General features: G+C 43.5%; 1 protein-coding gene across 1 annotated transcript in view; it reads right to left on the bottom strand.

The window, feature by feature from the left end:
* LOC133010576 (ephrin type-B receptor 1-like) overlaps nt 1-19,475 on the bottom strand; it is a 74,272-nt gene that overhangs the window by 37,634 nt on the left and 17,163 nt on the right. The window contains exons 3-8 of the mRNA XM_061078167.1: nt 18,581-18,645; nt 17,597-17,887; nt 15,587-15,805; nt 15,307-15,487; nt 6,996-7,151; nt 1,015-1,277 (exon numbers count right to left, since the gene is read on the bottom strand). Of these exons, the coding sequence (XP_060934150.1) occupies nt 1,015-1,277; nt 6,996-7,151; nt 15,307-15,487; nt 15,587-15,805; nt 17,597-17,887; nt 18,581-18,645 (1,175 nt within the window). The remainder of the gene's footprint in view (nt 1-1,014; nt 1,278-6,995; nt 7,152-15,306; nt 15,488-15,586; nt 15,806-17,596; nt 17,888-18,580; nt 18,646-19,475) is intronic.

The following is a 19,475-nucleotide window of genomic DNA, read 5'->3' as shown; positions in this document are numbered from 1 at the left end:
TCCATTCTTTTTATTCAGTCCACCAGGCTCTGTTTTCATTGATTACTCCAAAAAACACTGAACTAATCTCTATTAGAATTTGTGAAGAAATGAGTGAAGAAACAACCCAGAACATTTGGGAGCAAATCTTGAAATAAGGAGTTAGCCTTGGAGGAGATATTCATGATCTACATAAAACTAATTCTGCAAGTTAAGTTCTTAAGATGACTTTAACTTGTTGGAGTAGGTGTCAAAAACAGTAATAATTCATCTCTTTCTTCAATAAAAAAAATACTCTCAAAACTTTCATAAATCAATAATGTTATTCTACTGATGCATTCATACATCTGTATTGATCGGTGCATCCCACAACAGATTAAAGGAAGATGAACTCGTGACAGGTCCAGGCCTCATTATTCATCAGCGTCTCTCTGTGTTAAAGATTTCATACTTTATGTTTGAGTGGATTCTAAAAAAAATATATAATTCCCTGTAATGGACCGACTGACCTCTGACCTCCAGCTCCTCTGGCTACACAGAGAAGTTTGAGTTACAAACTCTCGACGCAGCAGCTTATCTTCACTGAGACGCTCGGCTTTGATGCAGTGAGAGTTCTCCGCCGCTCGAGCTTTATAGACTTCTGTGTGTTTTCCAGACGACATGATAAAACTGCAGATTGAGCAGGAAAGCCTGCGTGTCGGGAAAATATCGATGCAGCCTCCGTGTGCTCGTGCATCATGGTAAATAACTGAGGCTATTTGCATTAGAAGCATCAAGGATGAAAGCATCAAGGAGCCAATAACTGGTTGTGTATGTAGCCACAGTCGTAGAGAAGCTATGAACATACAAATCAACAGTGGAGAGGTATGTATTGCATGGGATTCTGGGTAATTTTAGAATTTTTTGAATCCAGGATAAATCCACCTGTGATCCTCCACAAAGCAGCAGGTGATAAACATGTGAACCTAAACATATGGTGAGTGTCTGATGCTCAAAGGACTGAACAACCCCCCCCCCCTCTCCCCAGGGACCGACCTGTACGTCGAAGGTGTAGGACGTGTGCGCCCGCAGCTTGCTGATCTCCGCCATCGTGTCCTTCAGCCGCCGCTTCCCCGGGAGGAACACCACGCCGTCGTCACACGGCTGGCACGCCCGGCGCTCGTTGCTGTGGCAGCGGCGGCACACCACGTTGTAGGACAGGTCGCCGCGGTGACCCGTGTCCCGCGGCGTGTGCCACTCCAGCAGCACCGACGTCTGGTTGACGACCGAGACCAGATTGCGAGGAGCTGAGGGGACACCTGGAGAGAGAGGATGGGAGGATGAGAGCAGAGTGTGAGAGAGAGAGTGTGTGTGTGTGTGTGTGTGTGTGTGTGTCCATGTGATGCAGATATTAATCCGGTGAATCGGCTCAATGCAACACACCTGGATGCCATCAAACTTCATTATGGCGCGACTCAGTAAATCATTTGTTCTTTTAATGAAGTGCTTGGTAGTAACTGCTTCCATATGGATATTTATTATTATCACAGGATGTCAGTGGAGTAAACTGTTGCACCAGCAGGTTGCCGTTTTGTTTAGATGTTGTGTTTGGAAACGTTCCGGTTAATATAACCTTTCACTTTCGATAAGTGTAAATGTGATGAGAGTTTATGCCATATTTGATTTATTTATTCATTTCTGTATTTATCCATGTCAGCAGGAGTAGCGCAGCACTTGTTCTCTATTAACACATGTGTGTATCTGACATCTGGATCGCCCCCTGGTGGCTGGCTGCAGTGCAGGTCATAAACCCTGCCTCCTCCATGTAAGTAGATGGGACTCTACACAAAAAGTCATTTTCGAAGTCTATTTTCCCTGGACAGCGGATGTGTGGTTTCAGAGTCCTGCAGCCGGTCTGAGCTCTATTACTGCAGGTTCACTTTCTTCATGTTTCATAAATAAATCTGCAACCAGCATCACCACAGGACAAGTGAACATCCCATTCAACACAGACAGGTTTAAACAGGGCTGTGAGCGGTAGTACGTCTCACCACCAGTCAGAGAATCAAAGTCCTTTTGTCTCTTTGTCTTTTCTTTCAGCTCAAATCTTAGATGTGAGGAGAACGTCTGTTTTTTAGGGCACGCCAGCGACTCAGAAACACAAACCCTGAGTTCTCACAAGGTTACACTAAGCGGCTTCACTCCGACACACACACGCGTGACATGTCGAGACGAAAAACTGCCGAGATAAAACGGGTATTCAACCTTGGCGCAGTCAGTATCAACAATCAGTCGGGGGGTGAAAATCTAAGCAGCATGCTGAACGTTCCTGCTGGGAGAGACAGGACCCGTCAAAAGCTGTGCATTCATAATTATATGCACAGGGGCGCATGCGGCGTGCTGACACAGACACTCACTCAATCTTGTTTTCATCTGAACAGAACAAAAACAAATTCTTCAACGCAGTCAGACACTTAATATCTCGCAGCACACACACGCATTCTAATTCAGGGAAAAGTGGGAAAAGAGATTACACACACACTTTTACTGCTGCGACAATAAAACTCCATTTCACACACTTCAGGGAGTTTGAGACACAAACTGCACTTTTCCCCCTGTTTTCTAAATTGCTTACATCGTATCAATCGGCCCAAAACACAAAAATACATTTAAACTCGAACGAGAGCTCTGCAGTCGTGTGCATCAGTCAACCAGAGTCGAGTCAGTCACTCCAGGTGTTTCCTGACACACTGCGTTCACAATGATGAGATCATCGTGACCTTTTACCACTGAAATCTCACCTTTAGATCTTTGAGTTGAAGTAAATTAGAGGATTTTCTCGATGCGATCAAAATAATCGTGTATCTGCACGTTATTTAATTCCGTTTAAACGCCCTAAAAAGGCGATTGACTCCTTTTCCATTGCCTGTGGAGGAGCTGGTCTTTCTGTTTATTTTTACCCTTGTCTCGTGCAGTCGTTGAATATGAATGCCGACTGTTTCCATTCCAATTGCATCCAAAACCAGATGATAGTTGTTCTGTATGACCAGTGGAAAAATGAAGGTTTGCACCAAATTTGAAGACATTTCTTCCGATTGTTTTCTTCACTAGACCAAAACTGCATTCACCAAGTTCTAATCAGTTAATCTGTGAGTCAAAGCTAATGTTTATACCAAATTTGATAAGATTGTCTGGAGGTTTTCCTGAGATTTGGCTTTCACAAGGCAATACTGTTCTTTGACCACCAAAATTGAATCAGCTCATTTGCCCTCAAACTGAATATTTGCACCAGATTTGAAGGAATTCCCTCAAGGCAGTGTTAATTTCGTTGACGATAACGAAAAATATTCGTTAACGCCCATTTTCCCATGACTAAAGGCCGGCGCATGCTTCTGCGTTTTCACGGGAACGGAGACGCAAGAGCCCTTCCTGCCCCTCACGGCCCTTCCTACGTCCTTACGTGCGTCGGCCAATTTTTCTAACTAGACGGCAAAGCCCCGCAAGCGTCACCCGGCCGCGAGGGCTGTGATTGGTCTGCTGACTACATCATTTCCGGAGTCGCATTTCCGGTTCATGCCCGGAAACCACGGAAGATTTAGAAGAACGAATATGGACCAGATAGAAGAGCACTTGGCAGAAGAGATCCGACACTATGTCCACTAGTATAACCCGTCACTAACCGGCGGATATTTCCGCCAGAAAAAGGCTCTGCGGAGCCGCCGTGGCGATGTAAATAAATCGCTCTTCTTCGTGCAACACACGAAGAAGAGCCGACTTTGACAAAAAACATTACTGCGCCTAGTGTTCTGGCGGGGAATTGCATGGCAACACGCGCAACGGTTGGAGAACCATGAATGAGAACGAGTCCTGCGTTACAGCTGCGTGTCTGCGGGCCCCTGACGACGCAGAAGCATGCGCCGGCCTTAAGACGAGACTAAGACGTAACGAAATGGATCTTTGAAAATAAAAACTATGACGAAATCTATTTTAATTTTCGTTAACGAGACGAGACGAAACGAAAATGTTGGCGGTTGACTAAGTCACAACAATTTTTAAAAACATAATCGTATCAGGCCGTCATGAAGTACCCGGAGCGGCGAGTGTGTGTGTCTGTGTGTGTGTGCGTGTGTGTGTGTCTGCTGTCAGACAGCGCACCGGTCCCGAGGCTCCGCCCCCTGCCGCAGCGCACTCGCTCAGAGAGACTTAAGACTCAGAGCTCGTTCATGTGAAGCAGGCCGGTCACTGACTCACCGGCTGCTTCTTAACTATGGAAACAGTGAAAACACAGAGTTCCTCTGGTCTCAGCTGCTCTGAGATCAGCGCCGCAGCTTCTGGATCAGAGCAGAAGCTGCAGTTGGTTTCTACCGAGCTTCAGTTTCCTCCTCCGGTCTGATCTGCTTTCACTTTTTGTTTTCACATTTCGCCAACGCCAACTAAAATATATAGGCTGCAGCTATATGTTTTTATTTATTTCAAAATAGGGTACTTCTTATTTCATACATTTCCCACAAATATGGGGATGACTCAAATAACCCTACATAGTTCTGCGTTTAATTTATTTCAAAGTAGCCCTACACTTGCCTGTGTATTTTCTTCTCCTCTTCATAAGCATTTGGTGTTTCCCTTTTCTTTATTGTTGTTCTATAATTTCATAAATGCAATAATCTACAGATTAGTATAGTATAACTTTATATAAAATTTTATCAGCTTTGTTATCAAATTTGTTTTGCGGCTCCAGACAAATTTTATTTGGGGGGAAGAGGGGGCAAAATGGCTCTTTTGATAGTAAAGGTTGCCGACCCCTGCTATAGACCTATAGGAGGGACATCTAATGGACAACCTAAGTACTGCAAGCTAGACTAGTACGCAGTTGTAGACACAGCACAGGGGGTCCCTGGACCTGAGAAGGGAAGATTAGGAGTTTAATGTGGCTATTAAATGTGACTAAAACTAGACTAAAATGTAATTTGTTTTCGTCGACTAAAACTAGACTAAAACTAAGAAGGATAAAAATGACTAAAACTAGACTAAAACTAATATGCATTTTCGTCAAAAGACTAAGACTAAATCAAAAATAGCTGCCAAAATTAACACTGCCTCAAGGCGTTTGAAATATCATGTTAATAAGATAGGACACATCCTGGCAACAGTACGTGCACATATACAGTTCAAACACACACCTGCAGCCCTCAGGTTCAGTGTAAGGCAGTTTTCAGGCAACTACACCCACACTCTTCATTTCACGGATCTGATTTTATCTGATTGAGTTGTACCAAACAGAAAGTGAAGCTCCTTCATACATTCTAACAATAAAAAACTATATGCACTTGCACTTTTCTGTCTTTTTTTTTACTTTGCAGCTATGTGGAAAAAAACTTTAAACTCAATTTGTTTTTGCCTTTGAATTAAAATTCCCTCGGTGTTTCCCTCCTCTTCCCTGAGAACGTTCTTGTTTTCTTCTGTCAGCATCAATTCAAAGGTGCTGCTGTTGTTTGAGGTGAAGCGTTTCATGTGTTTGCTTTGTTGTCGGAATAAGTTCACTTTGTAAATTGTTTTATTAACGAAAAAAAAACCTTCTAAAATTGCCACTTTGAGGTTTAGTATATTTTAAGTCTCATGTGTGCCCGTTCTCCATCCGTCTTCAGAGCCTGTTCACCTTCTGACAAAAACTCACCTGCCTGCACTGCACCAGCCGCACGGATTCCAATCACTCACCTGCTACATTCCCTGGATTCTGAGCCTCACCATGGAAACCCCTGGACTCCCACAACCCCCCCAACAATCTCTGTGTTTCGTTAAAAATAAACCACTTCCTCATTTTTACTCAGAACCCAGAGTTTGTCTTTGTCTGCAATTGTATTTGTTAAATTCAACACTCTCGACCATTTGCTTTTGCTTCAAACAGGCCGGTGAGGACGATATAAATGAAAGTGTGAAAAGTGGTCTCCTTACTTCCCAGTGAGCTGTGGTTGGTTTGTGGTGTGAAAGCGAAGCTGCAGAAGAGTGTTGCAACAGTCGAAGTTGTGAAGATGTACCTTCAGCTTTACCCTTGTTTCCCAGATTAGACTTATTATCTATACCACTAATTCCTTTGAGGGGTCAATGAGGTCTGGAGCTGATCCCAGCTGACACTGTCGGGGGGGCCCCCTGGAGAGAGCTGACATATAGCGATACACAAACGTGTTCTCTGTGGGAGGAAGCAGGCGTGGAGAGAAAATACACAACTCCACACAGACAGGAGCAATACCACCTGAAATCATGAGGGAAAGTGTAGCAATGAAACAATTAAATTTGTTATTTGGGAGAAATTGATGAATGTTAACATCAATTCATGTGTGAGTAAAAAAAACAGTAAAATAAAGTCCATCTTGTGAATGAGAGTTTTTCAACACTGCCCAAAAAAGAATTGTCTATCCAGGTCAGCAGGACGAAACACACACATGCACCTGTGCACACACACACACACACATGCACCTGTGCACACACACAGCCTGGCCCTCAGTTTGAGACGAGCTCCACAGTCCAAAGTGATTCATGTTCTAACCTACTTACAGCGTCTCTCTGAGGAACCAGGAGCCTGCGTTTGTCTGACTCGTGCCTCGGCTTGAATAGCAATGTGTCGCCTCCTCAACACACTAAACACATATTCACCTGAATGGAGACACCGGAGGAGGAACGTGGCAGCGTTATTACTTACTGCTCCCAAACTCCCCGAAGGAGGGCGGGGGGGGGAACGCTGCGGCACACCGACTCCGAGCGAGGCGCACGGAATTAGAGTTTGAATTAGAAATGAGAAGCAGGTATGGATTTGTTTTTTTGGAGTTGTTTAATATTGAGCCGTGGCGGAGCCAGTAATGTGGAGCTTTGATACGACAGCTATTAGGAGCTTGAGACCAGAGATCATGCTTTCTGAAGCTGTATCGGTCAAACCTGAGGCAAAATCACACCTGACTGCACTATTGACAGGTTCATTGTGTTTGTGTGTTTGTGTGTGTTTGTGTTGCCTTTGTTTGACAGAGAGAGACAGACGGACTCACTGGTGCACACGTCCTCAGGTTTGTCCATGTCGCCGCGGTAGAAGCCGTTCCAGCAGCCGCAGAGGGGGGCCGCCTCGATGGTGGAGCGGCTGTTGAGCGGACACTGCTGACACAATCCCCCCCCCTGGAAGGACTTAAAGGTGCCCTGAGGACAGGCTGTAAAGAGAGAGAGAGAGAGGGGTGGGTGTTCATTAATAAAACAATACACAACTCTGAATCAAGAACATAAATAAAATGTGATGAATGAGGAAATGTTTTCGTTGCTTCTGTCACGTTTTGTGTGTCATTTATTTATCTTGTCGTCTGGAAACGTTCCCTGAACTTTGTGTTCTGAGGACATCGGAGCAGCGGAGCTTTTATCGTTGCTCAGAAGTTGACAAAGACACACAAACAAATATTCTGTGTGGGTCCACAAAATGTGTGTCTCACTGATTATCTGCAGTGTGGAACGGGGGTTTCATTTCTCCAGTTTCCTTATCTGGGTCAGACTTGTTTCTGTCTATAAATTTGTACTGAATTATTCTTCACGACACCAAACACACGAATGAATTCTTAAAGTCGATGTCCCCCTTTCTCTCTCCCTCCAAACTTTTATTTATGCAGGGACGGCTCATGCTGAGCTGAAAGGTTCTTGTTATTCAGTTGCCTGAACGCAGTTTCATTATTTGCTCGGCAGCACGCCTGCGATGAGACGACAGTGGAAATGGAAATCAGACTCCGTGTGGACTGGAAGCCTCTGCTGCAGTTACAGGATAAAGAGAAAGAAGATGATGCATACAGCCGACAGTTTGGGTATGAAGGTCGTCCCTTCCATTTCACTGAAGGCCAACTAGTCATCTGGAGAAGGCAGGACGAGTACATGAAGCCTCGGAGCGCATCTCAACACCCAACACTCACTTGATCCACATTCACACGCTCATGAATGTCAGTCCCTTTGAAGGCATGACTTCTTTTTAAATCAAGATTCTTGAATTATTCTCTGAAAAAAAATCTACAAAAATGTTAAAGAAAGTGAAAAGAAATCCTGATTCCTCACCAGAATTTATTGTGTTCTTTACCGACCCAAACGAAAACCCCAAGTTTCATGGTAATCCATCCCATCGTCTTATTTAAAAATGCTTGAGCTTTCGTAATCAGAACGTGGGAAACTAATGACATATACGAAAATTAGGGTGCGTCATGGATTTTAAGTTTAATTCCACATAATAGGTAAAATAAATAAAACTTGTAAGTTATCATATTACTTGGCTTCCCTAGACTCAAAATATATTCATATTTATGTGTTTTTAATTGCGTGTAATATTTCAATCCATGTGAATTACACAGCTTTAGCATAAACTAATAAACTGAATTTGAGGCGCGTTTATCAGTCAAACTTAATTAAAACTCGTCAGAATGAGTCAGTGTGAATGAACCCACACCACAGAAAGCATTTAAAACACTTTAAGCATTTTCACAGTGTCTCATATTTGACCTGTTTCGTAATTTGACTGACAGATAAAAAGTACATTAAAATAATAACAGGTGAACCACAAACAGCAGGTGTCTGACACCACAGATGGATGAATCACTCCCTTTAATCCAGATGGTGAAGCACAGGTACTGTTGCATTTTTTATTTTGACATGAATTTTTTAAATACCACAACGCCCGACCTTTGCCTGGACATGATGTCAGAGGCCAGAATCATCTTGCAGCTGACAGCACGTTGGAAAATACGAGGTCAGATTCAGGTCGAACTTGGAAAAGGAGAAGTCGGAATTATTTTCTCTATTGAAAATCTGAAGCTAAACCAAACTAAAGGCAGGTGAGAGTTGCAAGTCGGGCAAAAGTACTTCTAAATTATTTGTTAGTTGTATAAATACTGTATAAGGGAGCTGAGGTCAGCAGCCGAGTCCTTTCAAGCCCCAATATTTGCAGAGAGAGTCGCTGCCACGAATTCAGCCCGACGCCGCCCGGCTGTGAGACTGACAGCGAGTGTGGGAGCATGTGACAGGTGAACTATAAAAAGCTCTGACATCAAGTTTGAAGGCAAAGTGAAAAAAGGTCACAGCAGATTGACTTCAAACTCAAACGTACCATGAAGACAAACATGCAACGTTAAACGGATGATGTTATATACAAGGTTTCCGATTCAAATCTTTCATTAGTTCCTGATGTGAGAGCTCATTCTGAATTATGATCCTAAATTAAGACAAACATTGAAGAGGGAATTTAAATTGAATGTCAGACGGACAAAAAAGGCCAAAAGACTGAAGAGAAGCCAAATGATGTTACTGTTTTGCAGTTCTGATTTATCTTTAACATTTTTCTCATGTTGTGATTAAAGCTCACGTTGCCTCCTGGAACATTTTAGTGGTTAAAAGACCAAAATGCAAACGTTTAATAGAATGTATCTTATAGCAGGAGTTCACACAAACCGGAATCGGAACAATGACGTGAACTGAATTCAAGATGTTTAACACTTGAGTCCAAATGTTTGAAAAGTCACATATTTCGTTCAGTCGGAAGACAGAAAAGCACGGAAAAATAAAATCTGCAATGGAAACACGCTCTTGTTCGCCAGCTGCCTCGACCTCCTCTGTCACATTAATGTGATGTGATTGGCCGGTGCAGGAAAGAGCAGCGCTTCGGTCGACACCTCCAGGAAGAGACGTCCGATCACAAGTACATGCGTGAACACAGCTGAGACTAATTGGGGACACATCAGAGATCCGATCAGCACATGGGGACGTGGTCTGGGACGCATGTGTCCTCTTCTAGTGGAGCATTGACAAGATGCTGAAGGGACCAGGAGGTTTTTCTATTTCTTGTGTGAAATTTGTCTTTATTACTGTCGTTAAATATGAGGTTCTTTGAGGTGATGATCAGGTCTGGACCAGGTTACTTTAGTTTTCCGCTTTGCATTTTTTACGAGATCTATTTTTACCTCTCAACGTCTGTGTGAAGCACTTTGTGACTCCAAGTCCGTGACGATATATAAATACAATTTACTTCCTCACTTCCTCCTGGTGTCAAACGGACTATTTCTGAACGTACTGGCCTTTTAATAGCTGGTTCAATCCAATGAAATCCACCGGACCTAAAAACCAATAATGTTCACCACCAGTATAACTGGACCTGGGGCTGGGAGGAGGACACATGTCCAGGTTAATCATCTCAGTTTCAGAAAGTAGAATCCTGTAAAACTTGTGGATTAAGAATCCGACCATGTACCACAGCGTCCCCGGCTTGACTCCAGCCAGCGGCTCTATCTCCCTCGTTTTATTTCCAACATAACAAAAAATAATACCCCCAAAACACAGAGCGCTGTGAAATGCAGGTATTAAAAAGCTCTGATGGGTCTTTGCATGGGACTGGATCAAAGTGGTTTAAAAAGAAGTAAATAAGCATTAAGTCGACCAACGCCACTTTGCTTAGAGTCGCTGGTTCTGAAGCGTAGATAATACATGAAAGAAATATATCCATTATGTTTTCTCATGTATTTACCTTCAGCTAAAGCTTTGTCCAGCTTTTCCTCACTTTTTCTCCGAGACACTTTTTTATTTTTTTTGTCGGTCGCTGTTAGTTTCTTTGTGTTCAGACCTTTTGAAGTTGCATGTCAATGCCTTGTGCCTCTTTTGTGTGTGTGTGTGTAGATGTGTGTATTTGTGTCTTGAATACGCAGATAGACATCTGGCTTGTCAAGGTCACTTATTCAACAGCCGTCCTCACACACATGGGGCGTGTCACCATGGCAACAGGTCTTGCTCCCGCTCCCTTTCAGTCGTCTCCTGATACCTCTCTGTAGAGTTATCTCTCTTTCTCTCTCTGGCTTTTTGTGTCCGGCTGTCAAAGGATCTGCTGTCATCGCAAATGCATGAGGATGGTGTGTGTGTGTGTGTGTGTCTGTGTGTCTGTGTGTCTGTGGGATTGTAACCACACTTGGAACATCGGTAATAATTTAAATCCGGAACAGACAGAAATATTGACAATATACAATGTATTTAAAAGCCAGGATTAAAAATCTTCTCATTGTATGAGGTCACTTTTATCACACAAAGCATCCACATTAATTTGTATCGCTGCTGTTTAAATTGAACTGTTCAGTGAGTATTTTGAATCAAAGTTAAAGGAAGCTGCTTTATCCCTGCAACAGATACAGAAGCATGTTCTCTAATATAATTCTCATAAGCTCCAGATATTGTCCTGTTGGTGTGAAAGCGTCTGACCTGAACAATCTACCGCTGCGTTCTTTTATATATGAAACTTCAACAACAATGATATGCACCTAATCTGGTGTGATCGGGTCAACAGAAATGAAAGAGTTTCTGGCGAAGAATAAAAAATCCATCTTGTGATTGGAACAAATCTAAGAAACGGATGTTGAAACAACAGAAAACGAACTGCAGGAGACGGAGACATGTGACTCAGAGGTTTAAAAAGAGAAAGATAAAGATTTAAAGAAAAGGGACAAAGAGAGAGAAATAGATCAGTTTCCCTCGGTGCCTCCAGCCGGCTGTGGACTCATGTGGAGAACAACCGTCTGAAGTCGGCATATACGAGCTCGCTGGTCAATTATTAAAAACCTGCATGAAAGTGTGTGTGTGTCTTTCTGTGGCTGTGAGGACAGAACTGTTGAAAAGATCAGTGGGGGGGGGTATCTAGCTCGGTCCGCACAACACAGCGAGTTAGGATTAGGTTCAGGTTAGGATTAGGGTAAAGCACGTAGTTATGATGGCTAAGGTTTCGGGAATACGGAATAGAATATGTCAATGAGCGTCCTCACAATTGCAGGAAGACAAACGCGTGTGTGTGTGTGTGTGTTCAACGCCTGCAGGTTTTAAAAATCTCTTTGCATTGTCGGGGTTCACAGCAGGGGTGGATTGTGTGTTTGTGTGTATTTGATGATAGTGCTCACATTTTTAGAGAGGAGCATTTGAAGTAGGTCTTTGAATATTTGTTGACTCTGCACTCACGCGTGCGCGCACACACACACACACACACACACACACACACACACACACACAAACACACACACACACACACACACAGACAGAGACACAAAGACGGTACTTTGAGGTTGAGCCAGTTTTGCCGAACGGTTCGCACAATACGCTGGTTTGGTACAAAATTAAAACAATCTCTCAGGCTTAACTCTCTCTCTCTCTCTCACACACACAGACACACAGACACACACACACACACACACACACACACACACACACACACACACACACACACACACACACAGAAAGAAAGATAACAGTCTGTTCTACTGTTGGGGTCCAGTCTCCTGCCAAGTGGTTATCAGCTGATTGGCAGCTGGGCGCCGACAGGACGGGACACGTGACACTGAATCCCAGTCTAAGCTCAGGAGCTTTGGATGCAGCACGTCGCAGGTGTGTGTGGACTCAGCTCCACAGAAACCGTCACGTCATGTCGACCGAGCGTGTTTTCAGTCGGCTCACTCCACCCGACACGTTCCCTCCCGAGGATACCCCGGCCCGTTCTGCCTCTGAATGAGGCTTTGACTCAAATCCCCATTTTAAATTGTAAGGAATCCGCTCTGACTTTGGAAGGGATTTAACAACAATGTAAACACCGGTCGCAGTGGACATCGTCCTCTAGATGAAAATGAGAAAATCTAGTAAACTATACGCAGGGTTACAATTCATGACCTCATACAGAGGAATATAGAGGAAACAGACGAAGATGTCTCAGGTTTTTGGCGATAAGGTCGGACGCCGGTGTCCAATGATCGGACATTTTCCAGAGGTCATCTCTGAAATGTGTTTTTCCTGTTCACGCATCAAGCTTCAGGTTGGATGTATACGATCATGATAAACGTGTGTCTGTCTGTATGTGTCCGTCATATCTCAAGAACCGTTCATCTTATCTACTTCAAACTGGTCATATGTGTAGTTAAGGACCTAAGGAACCACAGTGTGAAATGTGGTGCGTTTGGTCAAACAATACATTCAAATATGGATAAACTGTGTAGCAGCTTCTCCTGTGTCCAGCAGCGAGTTTTTTTTTTACCGCAGCTCGATTACCGAAGATCACTTTCACAGTTTCAGTAATAAGTCTCAACCTCCACAGGCCAAACAGCCAATTCCAGTCAAATCATGTGTAGAACGTCCACTGCTCTCGTGTATTGATATGAAAATGTAATAATTTCCCTTTCCTCTTCCCCAGCTCTTCTTCCTCACGTTGGTTTTCAAGGACAACGATGACGAGCTAAATAGTTTCCAGGCGACTTGGACGACTTAATGATTTTTAGAATTCCACCTTAATTTCTTTTTGCAATGACAATCAACATCACTGTAGCGTTGTCAGACTTAATCACAGTTTCCCATGAATCAAATCAGGCACGTTTTTTTATTTGCAAAGAGCCAGAGATTCAAAAGTCTAAGCTTCCATTTCATTCAGAGCATTTAATCTAGAAGGTAGAATATTATTATTATTATTATTATTATTATTATTATTATTATTATTATTATTATTATTATTATTATTATTATTATTATTATTATTATTATTATTATTATTATTATTATTATTATTATTATTATTATTATTATTATTATTATATATTATTATCAGTCGTCTCTGTTCTCTGTGCTTTATCTCAGGTGTAGTTTCCACCTCTCCTTTATTGGTTTGTCCTTTTTTTACTTTCTTGCCCATCCTTCCCTTCAGACGTCTTCCATCTACTTTCTTCCATCCTTCCTTCTTACTCCCCTCCATCCCTCCTTGGCTATTTTCTTCCTCACCTCCTTCCCTCCATCATTCCTTCATTGCCTGCTTCCTCAGCTCCCTCATTTTTTCTCTCTTTCCTTCCCTCCTAGATTCCTCCCGTCCTTGTCCCTCGCTTCCCTCCATTGTGTTTCCCCCTCCATGATTCCTTCCTTCCTCCCTTCCTTCCCGATGTGATACTCCTCCGTCTCCCTGACACTCTCTGACAGGCCAGGACTAATTTACAGAAGACTAATCTGGCTGGAACACGCTAAACTAATTAACATTGGATGAAACCCCCTCACTTATCATTTCACCATATGTACATACATCACACACACACTCACAGAGACACACACACACACACACAAATTGATGAGACTCTCCAGGGAAAAGAAGAAATGATGGGTTTTACTTTGGAGAGGAAATGGGGAAGGAGGCCAGATATAAAAAAAGAAGCAGAAAAAGCGGTGGAGATACTGAAGAAGCTATTTCTGTGCCACGCTCAGCCAAGTCTGCCTCGACTAACATTAACATACTGAACATCGTGGGCTGCAACCCCTCGGGCATAAATACATCTAAATGCAGACACGCGTGTGCGTATTAACGAGGACTGCCACAGATGACACGCTTCGCTCCCCTGGATACAACAAACATTTGCATTTTCTACACAATTTGACTCAGCAGTGACTCGCAGAGCAAGTCGGGATCCAACCGTGTCAGATTTCTTACAGCTAATAACAAACCAGATATTAAAAAGATGATCTCAGTGTGTATTTGAACCATCTGAACTAAAAACACATGTCATTATAGCTTAGTGATGCTGTTTTGTGTCTCCGTTGTTCCTGTGGTGTATTTGTGATGTTGGCTGTTGTGTGTTTGTTGTTTGCTCATTGAGTTGTCGCCGGCTGAGAAGCACGTTGTGGCTGGACATCGATCTTCTGTCATTCAGGTTCTGTGGGTTCGTGCTTCAAGATAATGACGCGTGTTTGTGCGCAAGGTCATTAAAACCCGATTAAGTCAGTCTCCACACGACGGTTTTCACTTTTCATCGATTTTTCTTGTTTTCATTGAGTGCAGTTGGGACAAGAACAGCCTCAGCACCTCTGGAGGTTATGTTTTCACCCCCGTCTTTTTGTTTGTTGGTTTGTTTATTGAAGGAAGCAGCACGGCTTAGTAAAATGTTGGTGTGGATCCAGATATTTTCTCCAAAAAATGTAAATTGAGATTGGACATTTTCTGTGATTGTCCAGGAAATAATTCATGGACCTTGATGAAAAATATGAATATCTATTAAACTGATTGTTGGGTTTGTGCTCCTCTTTGCTCCATCCTAGTTTGTTTGTCAGCAAGATTATGCAAAACGTACTGAAGAGATTTTCTACAAAATGGAACACGGACCAAGGATCTTTCGAGTTTTGCCATTTTCAGATATTTCCCAGTGAATAATTCAAGGACATTGATGAAAACAACCAGACACATACAAGGGACCTTCACTATGAATGTGTGTGCTTGACTGAATTTAAAAGAAGTGCTAGGCCTTGGCAGATGCATGTGCTCTACTGACTGTAATTCTAGTTAACATAACGATTTACCTCTGCACACGTTGCCATTGTCCGGCTCGTAACCCTGCTTGCAGCTGCAGCTGCCGATGGGAACCATCCACTCTCCATCTCCGTTACAGTAAAGCTTTATTGGCACGTCCACCTCCTCCGCGTTGAGGATGCAGCTTCCTCTGGCAATGACTAATGAGGTGGACTCGGCTCCAGTCAGCGTCTACACAAGAGGGTTTATAAACATGTTTTTTGATAACAGCTCTTCCGAAGCCTGACGAAAGCAGCAGCACAGTTTCTAGTGAGTCGTGCCTCTACGTACCTCTGGGAAAAAGGCAAAGTTCTGCACCACGCTGGGACATTTCTTGTAGAACACTCTGACAGCCAGCAGGGACATGCAGGCCCCCAGGTCCTGGAAGGCCAAGTGGAAGCCTCTGCCTTTGGACAGCGGCCCGAAGCTCCGCACTTCAGTGTTCACCTTCATTAGCCTCCCTCCGAAATCCACCTGGGAGAAACTCTCATCCGCTGCGATGGTGTCCACCTGGCACAACGCAAATAGAGAGAGAGAGGGAGGGAGGAGGCGGAGGAAAGAGAGGGGGATGAGAGAAAAGTAATGAACGGACAAGCTTGTGTGTGTTCTTTCTAGAAGGGTGAATATCTGGTGCATTTTAGATCTACAATCTACACTAATGGGGATATTCTTTGGAATGGAATATAGAGAATATAGTCGCCATTGTTGTTTCCTAAACTCTCCATTTGAAATAGTGAAACTGGAGGTTTTTTAAATCTGACTAAAAATCTCTGTTAAATGACGTAAAACACAGTTTGCATGTGGACGAGAAGCTTCAACACAGACTGAAATGTTTTGGGGAAGCTGCTTTAAAATACAGAAAACAGTTTGTGCATTTGAGACCACAAACTGTTTTATTTAACTAGTCATAAAATTGCTGACAACCCCACTGATGGAAGGAGGCTGATTTAAACAGGAGTGACTCAGCTGCACTAACAAAAGTTTTTGAGTGTTGCCTCTAGATTGCATTTTGCTTCCATCACATAAACACCCTGCATCTCTGACAACTTTTAATGAGCTACAAGAAATACAAACCCCCGTTATCAACTTTACAACAAATACAATTTCAGACAGTCCAATGGGTTCATGGAGTCGACAACTTCTTCAACCCAGGAGAGTGACATGTCGTGATGAATAAGCAGAGAGCACCAGCCTCTGGCCTGCGTTTCCTCCGGAGCAGCGACTGATTAGAGTCTGGGTGCTGCAGCTCTTAACAATCCTGTTTAGCATACCAAAGTCAGAAGAAGAGAAACTGTCTGACTCCGTGCTGAACCCTCGGCACAACACGGCTCAACGGTCTCTGTGTGCAGAGCAACACTGGGGTCGTCATTAAAATGTACTTTGAAATGTTAATTCACAGCGAGACTCGGCTTTTTCGCTCCTCTACTCAGAGGTGGTTGTTTCTGGTTAGGGTTACAAAATTCCGGTAATATTCAAAGTTGGAAACTTTCCATGGGAATTAACGGGAATATACGGGAATTAACGGGAATATACGGGAATTAACAGAAATTAATGGCAATTAATGGGAATAAACTGGAAATGTTGTGGGTAATTTATACTAACTGTATTTACCTTGTCATATACAGACATAAATATAAACATTTTGTTGTGTCATAGGCTGATTTGAGCCCTGAGGAAACTTTGGGCACTTGACTATATGCTTCTGCATCGTTGTGTCATTCTTAACATAGGTCTTTGCACAGTATTTGCAAATGTACACAGCCTTTCCTTCTACATTGGACGGGGTGAAATGTCTCCACACATGAGATAGTGCACGTGGCATTGTTCTGTAGAGTAAGATGAGAAAAAAGTTTGTAAAAGCCAAGCCAAACTATTGGAATCATCTGTAAACATATTTTACAATTGATGGATAAATGAATGGAAATAGGCTAGATGAACAGATGAACAATCCTCAATCAGCATGCTAATATATTTTCCCAAGTAATATCATGGAAACTTACCTGACTAGTCCTTCACTCTACAGCAGGCCTCAATAGCCCTGCTGTAGAGTGAAGGATGCTGGGAGTTATCTGTGCATGTGATGGAAGAATGCACAGTGGAGGGTTGAAACTCAACGTTCCATACATCTTTAAAATAGAGTTTTGAATGATGTTTTTATTGCTCAGCGTTTAATTTGCCTATTTTTTTTTTTTTTTTGTAATTCCCAAAATTCCCGAGCTAAACTTCCCATGGAAAGTTTCTGGAAAGTTTCCGGAAATTTACCGGAAACTTTCCACCCCTTTGCAACCCTATTTCTGGTACCTTGAGAAAAGGCGCGTTGGCCCAGTACTCGACCCCCTTGATGCCCTCGGACACGGTCCTGTCCGTCTCCAGGTAGTAGAGGTTGAAGGTCTCCTTGCAGGAGCCCAGGACGCTGGGGATGGAGGCGCAGTCCCGCACGGTGAAGCGGATCTCCACGTAGATCCTCTGCGCCGCCCGCCGGTCGATGTAGGTGGTGAGGAGCCAGTTGTTCTGGCTGGGCTCGAACACGTTGCACACCTGGTACGTCCGGATGGTGTTGAGGTTCTCGTCGTAGCCGCTCACCTCCTCCCACTGGGGGAGGTGGGTGGGTGAGGGGAAGGACAGGGGGGGAGGGGGTGAGAGGGGAGAGGAGAGGCTCAAATGATTAATGGGTTTACAGAGAACTGACACGAATTAAACTTTCTTTCTCCCGTGCTCCTGTTTTGTCTCTCTATCCTGCTCGCCTCCCTCATTTCCTTTTCCCCCCCTCTCCTCTACCTGGTTCTGTTCTGCACAGGGACAACCATTCATCACAATTAGAGCACACACACACACAGACACACACAGACACACACACAGAGAAAGAAACCCGACCACTATAGACGCTACTTGCCAAGCCAGCATTTAAAAACTCTGCGGAGTTTCCGTAGCTGGAACAACCTATTCGTGTTTGATTCAATTATAGTGTATTCAATGTATTGTGATCTATTTGTGTGTCTATTTTGCGAGTTGTTGTGCGCGCCACACCTCTGTGATCTATCGGAATCCGTTCTCTTCTACATCAGCTGTGGTTAATTGATGTCACCTTGCAAGTGTAATTAAGATTTTGACAGATTTGTTAATGACGCACTGTAAAGTGTAATCTAACTGCCTCCCCCCGGGGTACACACACACACACACACACACACACACACACACACACACACACACACACACACACACACACACATACACAGACCAACACACACACAGCACATACAGTATACTTTGGCACATGGTTCTTACTCCATTGGCAGGGAAGGAGATCCACCCGAGCTCAGCTGTCGCCGTCCTCGTGTCCATCACCGTGTCTGTCAGACAAAGAGAGAGACAGGCAGAGAGAGAGAGGGGGGGGTGAACACAGGCAGCTGCAGGGACAGGACAGGTACGTCTCATTAAGAGTCGGCTCCAACAGGAAGCTGCACAGTGATGCATGTCATTTGAATTCAGAAAATCCCCCTTCACACCCTTTTTTCTGCAAAGCGTCTCCTCTCCTTCTTCTTCACACACACACACACACTGACACGCACACACACACACACACACACACATACACACACACACACACACACAAGCTGATGAAAAGAGATGAGTGGGCCACAAATAAAAAGCCGCCCTGTGTTTATGCTAATACAGTATAAACAAAATGATGCGACCCAATGACAACAAAGCTAATCCAGGGAGAATATGTGTCATCATTTTACCTTGTATTTACTTTCGTGTGACGGTTTTGTTCCCGACTGTCGTCTGTGAACATTCAACCTTATCTATACAACAGGATACAGTGAAATAGTATATGTGGAAATACCTGATCTAACTCATCTATCAGGAAAAGGTTTACTTAAGAAATACTTAAAGAAAAGGTCGGAGTAATGGCTGCAGGGGTTGTACCAAACAACGACTGCTGACAGAAAGCAGCTGCCATTCATCTGAAAACTAAAAGGAAAAGGAACACATCGCCTGTTACAATCTAAACTGCGAGTGTAAATGTGATAATTCGGAGACAAGTAAACGTTCAAGGATACTGTGAAATAGTATATGTGGAAATGCCTGGTGTAACCCATCTATCAGGAAAAGGTTTACCAAAGAAATACTTAAAGATACTTAAAGACAAGGTCGGAGTAATGGCTGCAGGTGTTGT

This window comes from Limanda limanda, chromosome 9, assembly GCF_963576545.1.
Source record: "Limanda limanda chromosome 9, fLimLim1.1, whole genome shotgun sequence".
In the NCBI taxonomy this organism is placed as follows: Eukaryota; Metazoa; Chordata; class Actinopteri; order Pleuronectiformes; family Pleuronectidae; genus Limanda; species Limanda limanda.
The sequence above is the reverse complement of the archived record's forward strand: the minus strand, read 5'-3'. Positions and strand labels throughout refer to the sequence as shown.